The 13305-nt window shown below is 42.2% G+C and overlaps 1 protein-coding gene across 2 annotated transcripts in view; it reads right to left on the bottom strand.

Moving 5' to 3' along the window:
• Window positions 1-343: 343 nt before the first annotated feature.
• The window catches only part of plpp2b (phospholipid phosphatase 2b), an 82600-nt gene continuing 69638 nt past the window's right edge, over window positions 344-13305 (bottom strand). For both annotated transcript variants that reach the window (XM_061883190.1, XM_061883191.1), the window contains 2 exons: window positions 10084-10260; window positions 344-6872 (listed from right to left, as the gene is read on the bottom strand). In XM_061883190.1, the coding sequence (XP_061739174.1) occupies window positions 6726-6872; window positions 10084-10260 (324 nt within the window). In that variant the 3' untranslated portion in view covers window positions 344-6725. The remainder of the gene's footprint in view (window positions 6873-10083; window positions 10261-13305) is intronic.

Raw genomic sequence — 13305 nt, 5'->3', positions numbered from 1 at the left:
AAGAATTCCACTTTCAAAGCTTCAACAATTAGTTTCCTCAGTTCCCAAACGTTTTTTGGGTGTTGTTAAAAGAAAAGGTGATGTAACACAGTGGTGAACATGCCCTTTCACAACTACTTTGGCACGGGTTGCAGCCATGAAATTCTAAGTTAATTATTATTTGCAAAAAAAAATAAAGTTTATGAGTTTGAACATCAAATATGCTGTCTTTGTAGCATATTCAACTGAATATGGGTTGAAAAGGATTTGCAAATCATTGTATTCCGTTTATATTTACATCTAACACAATTTTCCAATCTTATATGGAAACGGGGTATGTACAATAAAAACAAAACAGCAGAAGTGAATGCAGATGACATATTTATTAAAACACAACTTTAAAAGGAAAGCAGAAGAATGTTACAAGGTGAAAGTACCTGCAATAAAACATAACATACTGTACATTCTGTACACGTACATCAACTCTTGCTAAATGTTGGGCTCCACACCTGCTTGTTGCTTTTAGTGCTCGCCTAATGTTTATACTTCTATTGCAAACAAAGACATGTCAAAAGCACACCGGCTCCGGTCTGTGTCGGACCTGTCGTCTGCTCCGGAGCAACAATGTCAGCATGGCGGAGGACATCTGGCGTCCACGTGCGACGTGGAACATCATCACCAAGAATATATATATATATATATATATGTATATATAAAGCAGGGGCCACCAACGCGGTGCCCGCGGGCACCAGGTCGCCCGTAAGGACCAGATGAGTCGCCTGCTGGCCTGTTCTAAAAATAACTCAAATAGCAGCACTTACCAGTGAGCTGCCTCTATTTTTTAAATTGTATTTATTTACTAGCAGGCTGGTCTCGCTTTGCTCGACATTTTAAATTCTAAGAGGGACAAAACTCAAACAGAATTTGAAAATCCAAGAAAATATTTTAAAGACTTGGTTTTCACTTGTTTAAATAAATTAATTTATTTTTTTGCTTTGTTTCTTATAACTTTCAGAAAAACAATTTAAGAGGAAAAAAATACAACCTTAAAAATGGTTTTAGGATTTTTAAACACATATATCTTTTTACCTTTTAAATTCCTTCCTCTTCTTTCCTGACAATTTAAATCAATGTTCAGGTAAATTTATTTTTTTTATGGTAAAGAATAATTAATACATTTTAATTAAATTCTTCATTTTTAAGCTTCTTTTTTTCCGACGAAGAATATTTGTGAAATATTTCTTGAAACTTATGATTAAAATTCAAAAATCTAGAAAATCTGTAGAATCAAATTTAAATGTTATTTCAAAGTCTTTTGAATTACTTTTAACATTTTTCCATCCATCCATCCATTTTCTACCGCTTATTCCCTTTTTGGGGTTGCGGGGGACGCTGGCGCCTATCTCAGCTACAATCGGGCGGAAGGCAGGGTACACCCTGGACAATTTTTGTTCTGGAAAATCTAGAAGAAATAATGATTTGTCTTTGTTAGAAATATAGCTTGGTCCAATTTGTTATATATTCTAACAAAGTGCAGATTGGATTTTAACTTATTTAAAACATGTCATCAAAATTTCAAAATTAATCTTAATCAGGAAAAATCACTAATCATGTTCCATAAATTCTTTTTTTATTATTTAAAAAAAAAAATCGAATTGGCTAGTTTTTCTCTTCTTTTTTTCGGTTGAATTTTGACTTTTAAAGAGTTGAAATTGAAGATAAACTATGTTTCAAAATTGTATTTACATTTTTTTCAAGTTTTCTCCTCTTTTAAACCGATCAATTAAGTGTTTTTTTCATCATTTATTCTCTACAAAAAACCTTCCGTAAAAGGAAAAAAAATGTACGACGGAATGACAAACTGAAATCCCCATTCTTTTTATATATATAGATTTATTTATTAAAGGTAAATTGAGCAAATTGGCTATTTCTGGCAATTTTTTAAAGTGTGTATCAAACTGGTAGCCCTTTGCATTAATCAGTACCCAAGAAGTACTCTTGGTTTCAAAAAGGTTGGTGACCCCTGCTACAAACACACTCATCCTTCGCAGCATTCTCACGGGGAGCGTCCGTGCGGCTCAAAGTGGCAAGCAGGGTGATTGCACAATACAAACACATTTTTACAATAAATTAAATTCATCTCTCCCGGTATAGTAAAAAAAAAAGAAGAGAATTTCCCCAGGATTGTTGAAGTGGACCTGGCGAGGTGGTGCTAGTGGTACGCAGTCTGCCAGGAAGCCACGTTCTTACCTCCAACTCACAACTCTGTATTAAACACAACTCATTGTGGACGTACACATGCTGACTATAATACCTCTGCGGCCGTAGGCAACCCCCGGGTGCAGTTAAAAAAAAAAAAATTGACTAAATGTCAGTATGCGCTATAAAAAGGTGTGACATCTGGGCTGCTGCTTACTGCTTGTGTTGTTGATGTAGACCAGGGGTGTCCAAACTTTTTCCACAAAGACATGGAAAAATTTAAGGGGGCCATTTTGATATTTTTCATTTTCAAACCATAACAAAATATATGGATTTTTTTTTTTTATCCTTAGGGCTCCTGGGGAGCATAGAGGGTTTCAGTCACTAAAATGTTAAAAATAAGTCAAATTATTGTTATTTTTTTTAATTTAATGCTTACAGTAAATCTCTGTGTCAACTTGAGGTTGATATAAAGTAAAACAAATAAGGTTTTATGCCTTTTCTGTCAAAGACAACTTTGTTTTTTTATAGTAAAACTGAAATATTCAGTATTTAGATAGATGGATAGTACTTTATTGATTCCTTCAGGAGAGTTCCTTTATTTATCAATTAAAGCCCTCAAAGATCAATAATGCAGGACACCATTGATTTTAATGATTTAATATTTTTGAGTAATCACAGTCAAAAGTTAAATAAAATCCTACTAAAAATATTTGAGATCTGAAAAGTTCCCCACTCATAAAGTGATGCATTTTTATTAGTTGTTTTTTTTACTTTTAACACTTAAATTTCAAGCTCAACTTCCGATATATCCGTCGATTTTAAGTTTGAACTATTATTTGGTTTGTTTTATGCTCTTTTGTCAAAATGTTGTTTTTATATGGCAACCCCACAACATATGCAAAATTTTTCAAAGTGATAATTTTTAAGTAATAATTCAGTATTACATAGATTTTTTGTCCTTTTTTTTTGAGCAATGGAAAAAAAAAAAGAAAGACAAATGGAACAAAAAAAAATGCCTGCATGGCAGCTTTGTGTCAACATTGCCACTTTTCCTTATTAGATTTCACCTTATTCCACTTTTTTAAAATGTTTTTATTTTTGCAATACTATCAATTTTGCAATTTTTGCAGAATGTGTGGAGGGCCGGGAAATGATTAGCTGCGGGCCACAAGTGGCCCCCGGGCCGCACTTTGGACACCCCTGATGTAGACGTAGAACTGTATAGTGACTCGGACTCTTTGGCTACCAAACTATTCCATTCACGAGCCATTTTACAAACAAAACGTGTTATTTGGTATAATAATGAATAATTATAATGGGACTTTTTCAAAACAGGTATTTCTGGTTATATGGAGATGGTCTAAAAATGTTAGAAGAAAAACAAGTATTTTTTTTTAAATGTGAAAATGTATTAAAAATACATTTTTAATCGATTTTTGAAAACTATGAATGAATTTTGAATCTGGATGAATGAAAAAAAAAAAAAAAAGTGAATACATTTTAAAGTGACCTCCTATACCAGGGGTCAGCAACCCAAAATGTTGAAAGAGCCACGTTGGAGCAAAAATACAAAAACAAATCCGTCTGGAGCCGCCAAAAATTAAAAGCCATATTAAATACATATAGTGTGTCATGAGATGTGAAGTGAATTAAGATGACTTAAAGGCCTACTGAAAGCCATTACTAGCGACCACGCAGTCTGATAGTTTATATATCAATGATGAAATATTAACATTGCAACACATGGCAATACGGCCGCTTTAGTTTACTAAATTGCAATTTTAAATTTCCCGCAAAGTATCTTGTTGAAAACGTCGCGGAATGATGACGTGTGCGCGTGACGTGACGGATTGTAGCTAAAAGTAGTCTGCTTTTCTCGCATAATTACACAGTATTCTGGACATCTGTGTTACTGAATCTTTTGCAATTTGTTCAATTAATAATGGAGACGTCAAAGAAGAATGCTGTTGGTGGAAAGCGGTGGATTGCAGCTGCCTTTCGCAACCAAAACACAGCCGGTGTTTCTTTGTTTGTTGTGAAGCTTAAACAAAGAGCGGTCAAGCGAACATGTTTCTCTACGTCAACTAGCAAGTTTTTGGATGGGAAAATTGTGATATTAAGTCGGCTCTTACCGGAGAATTGAGTGGATTACGCGGCCTCATCCTGCAGCTCAAAAAGGCAGCTGTGATCTTGGCTCCTCGGCTTCTCTCAGAGACACTGGCGTTCACTGCAGCCATCCGACTTTCAGGTATGACTTTATAATCTCACTAAAATACTATTAACATAATAATCAGATAAGGGATTTTCCAGAATTATCCTAGTAAATGTGTCTAATTACATCTGAAACGCTCACACTGCCGCCGTCTGGAGCCGTCGCCTTTTATTATTATTATTATATATATATATATATTTTTAGTGCTTCACTCTAACTTTCCTCATCCACGACTCTTTCATCCTTGCTCAAATTATTGGGAAAATCGTCGCTTTCTCGGTCCGAATCACTCTAGCTGCTGGTGGCCATGATTGTAAAAAATGTGAGGATGTGACGAGCCCTCACACCGGTGACGTCACGTGCACATTGGCTTCTACTTCCGGTACAGGCAAGGCTTTTTTATTAGCGACCAAAAGTTGCGAACTTTATCGTGGATGTTCTCTACTAAATCCTTTCAGCAAAAATATGGCAATATCGCGAAATGATCAAGTATGACACATAGAATGGACCTGCTATCCCCGTTTAAATCAGAAAATCTCATTTCAGGACATATTAGCCCAGCACCACTTAAGGCTAAAAGTTGTCTCTTTTCATCGCATAATTACACAGTATTTTGGACATCTGTGTTGCTGAATCTTTTGCAATTTTTTTCAACTAATAATGGAGACGTCAAAGAAGAATGCTGTTGGTGGAAAGCTGTGTATTGTGGCTGCCTTTAGCAACACAAACACAGCCGGTGTTTCTTTGTTTACATTCCCGAAAAATGAAGGTGAAGCGAACAAAGTTCCCTACCACGCCGGTTTCGGTGAGAAAATTGTGGTAATAAGTCGGATCTTACCGTAGACATGAGCGGAGAGCTTGTGTCGTTCATTGTGCACCTGTCAAAGAGGCGGCTGCGGACTCTCTTGCTACCTCCGACCGGCCGCCCCTGAACGTGGGATGCTTCCACCGTGGAGGAGGGGGAAAAAAAATTAAAATCTCAGCCCAGCCCCAACGGCTGCCTTCGCTTCGCCTTGTTGAAGTGAAGTGAATTCTATTTATATAGCGCTTTTCTCTAGTGACTCAAAGCGTTTTACATAGTGAAACCCAATATCTAAGTTATATTTTTAAACCAGTGTGGGTGGCACTGGTTGAGAAACGTGGCTTCCCTCAGAGACACTGGCGGTCACCACACCCCTCCGACTTTGAGGTACGACCATATAATCTCACTAAAACACCAGTAACACAATAAGCAGATAAGGGATTTTCCAGAATTATCCTAGTAAATGTGTTTAATAACATCTGAATCGCTCACACGGCCCTGTCTTTTCTTTCTTTTTCTAGTCCTTCACTCTCACTTTCCTCATCCACGAATCTTTCATCCTCGCCCAAATTAATGGGGAAATCGTCGCTTTCTCGGTCCGAATCGCTCTCGCTGCTGGTGGCCATGATTGTAAACAATGTGAGGATGTGAGGAGCTCTACAACCCGTGACATCACACGCACATCGTCTGCTACTTCCGGTACAGGCAAGGCTTTTTTATTAGCGACCAAAAGTTGCAAACTTTATCGTCGATGTTCTCTACTAAATCCTTTCAGCAAAAATATGGCAATATCGCAAAATGATCAAGTATGACACATAGAATGGACCTGCTATCCCCGTTTAAATAAGAAAATCTCATTTCAGTAGGCCTTTAAATTATTATTAATTATTGCCCTTTTGAATCAATTAAGAATAGTCACAAACAAACCAGGATTCAATCAAAAATAGATGATTTTTGTCATCGCTTTGTAAAAGCAGAATTGTCGCGTGTGTTGATCCCGTCGGCGTGCGCAGGTGTACCTAATGAAGTGTCCGAGCTGAGCTGAAAAGTTTTCCTTCCGGCCGAAGGAAAAAAAAAAAAAAAAAAAAAGTGCCGGTATAAATGGAAGTGAAGAGAAACTTTTGCGACGTAGCGCCACAGCGTCTTGGGAGTCATCTTGTGGCCTCCACCTCGGCCATCTTTGTTTCCTGCGTTCCCGAGGAGGAGGAGGAGGTGCAGTGTGGGTCTAGTGGTAGTGGGGAAGATGGAGGAAGGAGAACCACGAGCCAAAGAGTCTGGGTCTGGCTGGACTTGAAGGGGGTAAAAGTGGGCGTAGTTCACACAGGTGTGTGTGGGAGGTGTGGCGCCATCACACAGGTGTGTGTGTGGGAGGTGTGACACCATCACACAGGTGTGTGTGTGGGAGGTGTGGCGCCATCATCACACAGGTGTGTGTGTGGGAGGTGTGGCGCCATCATCACACAGGTGTGTGTGTGGGAGGTGTGGCGCCATCATCACACAGGTGTGTGTGTGGGAGGTGTGGTGCCATCATCACACGGGGTGAGAGTTGTAATGGTTGGCGTGCTCAGAGTCCACAAACTGAAGGCTGGCTTTCCTCTCCGCCTCCTCGCTCTCGCCGCGCTCCTGCTTGTTGCGGCGTGGAGGACGCTTCTTGAAGAAGTCTGACACGAAGCGCACCTGATGGATGGGGAAAGGGAGGGGGGCGAGGGGTGTAGGAGACTTGGGTCAAACACATTGGTGTGGATGAAGAAGTATGACTACTACACACAAACACAAACACAAACACACGCACGCACGCACAAACACACACATACACACGCACACACATGCATGCACCTCCAAAAATACACACACACAAATGCACGCACACACACGTACATACACACGCGCATGCACCTCCAAAAATAAACACACACACGCGCACACACGCACGCGCATACACCTTCAAAAATAAACACACGCACGCACGCACGCACCTCCAAAAATACACACACGCACCTCCAAAAATACACACATACACACACACGCACCTCCAAAAATACACGCACGCACGCGCACACACACGCACCTCCAAAAATACACGCACGCACGCGCACACACACACACACATGCACGCACCTCCAAAAATACACACATACACACGCACCTCCAAAAATACACACGTACACAGGCACGCACCTCCAAAAATACACACACGCACGCACGCGCACACACACACACACGCACGCACGCACGCACGCACCTCCAAAAATACACACGTACACAGGCACGCACCTCCAAAAATACACACGTACACAGGCACGCACCTCCAAAAATACACACACGCACGCACGCGCACACTCACACACACGCACGCACGCACGCACGCACCTCCAAAAATACTTACACACACGCACACACACATGCACACACCTCCAAAAATACTCACACGCACGCACACAGACACACGCATGCACACACAGACACACGCACGCACACCCACACACACACCCACATGTGCACGCACACACACGCACCTCCAAAAACACACACACACGCACGCACACATGCACCTCCAAAAATACACACATACACACGCACGCACCTCCAAAAATACACACACGCACCTCCAAAAATACACACATACACACACACGCACCTCCCAAAATACACGCACGCACACGCACACACACACACACCTCCAAAAATACACGCACGCACGCGCACACACACACACACATGCACGCACCTCCAAAAATACTCACACGCGCGCACACACAGACACACGCACCCACACACACCCATATGTGCACGCACACACGCATGTCCAAAAACACACACACACGCACGCACACATGCACCTCCAAAAACACACACACACGCACGCACACATGCACCTCCAAAAACACACACAGACACACGCACGCACCTCCAAAAACACACACACACGCACGCACACATGCACCTCCAAAAATACACACATACACACGCACCTCCAAAAATACACACGTACACACGCACGCACCTCCAAAAATACACACACGCACGCACGCGCACACACACACACACACACACACGCACGCACGCACGCACGCACCTCCAAAAATACTTACACACACGCACACACACATGCACACACCTCCAAAAATACTCACACGCACGCACACAGACACACGCACGCACACACAGACACACGCACGCACACCCACACACACACCCACATGTGCACGCACACACACGCACCTCCAAAAACACACACACACGCACGCACACATGCACCTCCAAAAATACACACATACACACGCACGCACCTCCAAAAATACACACACGCACCTCCAAAAATACACACATACACACACACGCACCTCCAAAAATACACGCACGCACGCGCACACACACGCACCTCCAAAAATACACGCACGCACGCGCACACACACACACACACACATGCACGCACCTCCAAAAATACTCACACGCGCGCACACACAGACACACGCACCCATATGTGCACGCACACACGCACGTCCAAAAACACACACACACGCACGCACACACGCACCTCCAAAAACACACACACACGCACGCACACATGCACCTCCAAAAATACACACATACACACGCACGCACCTCCAAAAATACACACGCACGCACCTCCAAAAACACACACACACGCACGCACACATGCACCTCCAAAAATACACACATACACACGCACCTCCAAAAATACACACGTACACACGCACGCACCTCCAAAAATACACACACGCACGCACGCGCACACACACACACACACACACACACACGCACGCACGCACGCACGCACGCACCTCCAAAAATACTTACACACACGCACACACACATGCACACACCTCAGAAAATACTCACACACACGCACACACACATGCACACACCTCCAAAAATACTCACACACACGCACACACACACACACACTTGCTCGCACTTCCAAAAATACACGGACACACACACACACACACACCTCCAAAAATACTCACACACACGCACACACACACACACACTTGCTCGCACCTCCAAAAATACTCACACACACGCACACACACACACACACTTGCACGCACCTCCAAAAATACACACGCACGCACGCGCGCACACACACACACACACGCACGCACGCACGCACAATCCAAAAATACTCACACACACGCACACACACATGCACACACCTCCAAAAATACTCACACACACGTACACACACATGCACACACCTCCAAAAATACTCACACACACGCACACACACACACACACACACACACACACACACACTTGCTCGCACCTCCAAAAATACACAGACACACACATGAACCTCCAAAAACACACACACACACACACACACACACACACACACACACACACACACACACACACACACACACACACACACACACACACACAGATTCTCCTAGTGAGGAATGTGCATAAGAGGTGTTCCAGTAAGTGTCAGTCACAGCTGCAACAAGTCACTCACTTCCTGTCTACAGTCAGAAATATTCCCCTTAGGTCTTTTATTTTTTTCATTTTTTATTTTTTTTAATTAGATGGCAATTTTTGGCAGACCTGATGTGTAAATTTTAGTGCGTTTTGAAGCATGTTAAGGGGGTCAAATTACAGCTCAAAGAGGCGGCGGTATAATAATAATAATAATAAAACCTTACAGATACAATAAGGTCCTCTGTCCCAATAGGACTTCGGGCCCTAATAAAAGTGTTACGTGAAACAACGTGAGCGGTGTCCTGGCTGCTCCACCGTCAACACACACAAATATTAACAACCCACGACCCTGATGTGATTCTCCTTACTATACGCTCTTATTTTGAAGGAAGGGTTATTCCCGATGGCAGCTTTAAGTGAGAAAAGGCGTGCGAGAACTCACGTTGAGCGCGGCGACCAGCGCCCCCTGCAGCAGCCCCATCAGCACGTCGCTCCAGTGGTGCTTGTAGTCGGAGACTCTCGTGTAGCCCACGTAGACGGCGAAGGCCACCAAGAAGAACTGGATGGTGGGCCGGAGGAGGCGAGCCCACTTGGCCTGCAGCCTGGCTTGCACGTAGAGCTGCGGCGGCAAAGAAGAAGAAGAAGAAGGGTGGTGGTGGTGTTGACCTTGGCATCTGGGCAGGGTTCAGTCAGTCAAACGGCGTTGGGGCGTGGAATCGATCCTAACTTGCGGTCTTGTGAGGCGGGATCGTGTCTGCGGGCCGACGTTGACTTTACTGCCTCTGACAGCGTAAATGGAGGAATGTACTTCCAGAATATGCATCACAGTCATGCAGGTGCTGGGAATTAATCTGTTCCATACGCTCCACGTACGCTTCATGCTATACTGACTGAAATGTATCCAGATGTGGTCGTAATATATACAAACCCCGTTTCCATATGAGTTGGGAAATTGTGTTTGATGTAAATATAAACGGAATACAATGATTTGCAAATCCTTTTCAACCCATATTCAGTTGAATATGCTACAAAAACAACATATTTGATGTTCAAACTCATAAAAACAATTTTTTTCTGCAAATAATCATTAACTTTCGAATTTGATGCCAGCAACACGTGACAAAAAAGTTGGGAAAGGTGGCGATAAAAACTAATAAAGTTGAGGAATGCTCATCAAACACTTATATGGAACATCCCACAGGTGTGCAGACTAATTGGGAACAGGTGGGTGCCATGATTGGGTATAAAAGCAGCTTCCATGAAATGCTAAGTAATTCACAAACAAGGATGGGGTGAGGGTCAACGATTTGTAAGCTAATTGTCGAACAGTTTTAGAACAACATTTCTCAACGAGCTATTGCAAGGAATTTAGGGATTTTACCATCTACGGTCCGTAAAATCAGCAAAAGGTTCAGAGAATCTGGAGAAATCACTGCACGTAAGCCATGATATTACGGACTTTTGATCCCTCAGGCGGTACTGCATCAAAAACCGACATCAGTGTGTAAAGAATATCACCACATGGGCTCAGGAACACTTCATAAAACCACTGTCAGTAACTACAGTTGGTCGCTACATCTGTAAATGCAAGTTAAAACTCTAGATTAGATTAGATTAGATAGTACTTTATTTATTCCGTCAGGAGAGTTCCTTCAGGAAAGTTGAAATTTTCAGCACAATCCCATTCAAGTTTAGACAAACATTACAGGGAGACAGAACAGGATCGCTGACGGGTCTGCCGGCTTCCAGCGCCCCTTACAAAAAAGATGAGGTAAAGGTAAACAAATAATCTACTATGCAAAGCGAAAGCCATTTATCAACAACACCCAGGAACGCCGCCGGCTTTGCTGCGCCCGAGCTCAGCTAAGATGGACTGATGCAAAGTGGAAAAGTGCTCTGTGGTCTGACGAGTCCACATTTCAAATAATATATGGAAACTGTGGATGTGGTGTCCTCCAGAACAAAGAGGAAAATAACCATCCGGATTGTTATAGGCTCAAAGTTCAAAAGCCAGCATCTGTGATGGTATGGGGGTGTATTAGTGCCCAAGGCATGGGTAACTTACACATCTGTGAAGGCACCATTAATGCTGAATGGTCCATACAGGTTTTGGAGCAACATATGTTGCCATCCAAGCAACGTTATCATGGACGCCCCTGTTTATTTCAGCAAGACTAGTGTTATAACAGCGTGGCTTCGTAAGAAAAGAGTGCGGGTACTTTGCTGGCCCGCCTGCAGTCCAGACCTGTCTCCCATCGATAATGTGTGGCGCATATAACATACAAATGTTAATTTATTACTTTTTAAAAAATGTTTTAACATTTTCATGACTTCGGACCAAACTTAAAAAAAATAATGTTTTCATTACAACTTTAATTTCTGGGGAAAAATTCACAAATTTTCTTGAACCATAATTATTGTGTACTGTAGGAGACGTCCAGTAGTTTATGTACAAACGTTGTTGAACGACTGAAGCTCTACATAAAACAAAAATAGGAAAGAATTCGACTTTCAAAGCTTCAACAATTAGTTTCCTCAGTTCCCAAACGTTTATTGAGTGTTGTTAAAAGAAAAGGTGATGTAACACAGTGATGAACATGCCCTTTCCCAACTACTTTGGCACGGGTTGCAGCCATGAAATTCTAAGTTAATTATTATTTGCAAAAAAAAATAAAGTTTATGAGTTTGAACATCAAATATCTTGTCTTTGTAGTGCATTCAACTGAATATGGGTTGAAAAGGATTTGCAAATCATTGTATTCCGTTTATATTTACATCTAACACAATTTCCCAACTCATATGGAAACGGGTTTTGTCTAATGAAGTGTGTGGAAGGAGCGAGGCGCCACATCGCCTTCTTGCTCATCATTGCCTGGAAACAAGCAGGCGGGTCACAGCTGACATTCTTCATCTTTAACTTATCGCCTTCTAAAAAAGTCCATATAAGGTGTTTGGCCTCCATGAAGGTCTGCACGCGGCCATCTGGGGACTATTAGGGCTGATGTGAAAGGTGTGCGTGGACGTCACACGGAGGCCCACGTCTAAACACAAAGTGGAGTCACTTTACTCTCACAATTTTCAAAAGTCCTTGAAAAATAATTTGTATCAAGATTAGACGGTTTTGTGACATCACTTTCTAAGTGAACACCAATGCGGTTTTGGATCTAACAGGTCCACTTCCATGGCAGTGATGGAACTAGTTGAGGAGGTTTTGGATTGATTGATTGAGACTTGTATTAGTAGATTGCACAGTACAGTACATAATCCGTAAAACTGACCACTAAATGGTAACACCCCAATAAGTTTTTCAACTTCAACGTTAATCAATTCATGGTAGCCACTGCCATTGACAAGAAGGAATTTGCTGTTGGTGTTTTTATTGACCTGAGCATGGCCTTTGACACCATGGATCACACATGACTTTAAAACAAAGTGCAGAGGTATGGTGTCAGAGGTCTTGCTCTTGATTGGTTGACATACCATCACAGATGCCGGCTTTTGAACTTTGCGCCTATAACAATCCGGATGGTTATTTTCCTCTTTGTTCCGGAGGACACCATGTCCTCGGTTTCCAAATATAATTTGAAATGTGGACTCGTCAGACCACAGAATACCTTTCCACTTTGCATCAGTCCATCTTAGATGATCTCGGGCCCAGAGAAGT

The sequence above is a fragment of the Nerophis ophidion genome, linkage group LG22, assembly GCF_033978795.1.
Source record: "Nerophis ophidion isolate RoL-2023_Sa linkage group LG22, RoL_Noph_v1.0, whole genome shotgun sequence".
Classification (NCBI taxonomy): domain Eukaryota; kingdom Metazoa; phylum Chordata; class Actinopteri; order Syngnathiformes; family Syngnathidae; genus Nerophis; species Nerophis ophidion.
The sequence above is the reverse complement of the archived record's forward strand: the minus strand, read 5'-3'. Positions and strand labels throughout refer to the sequence as shown.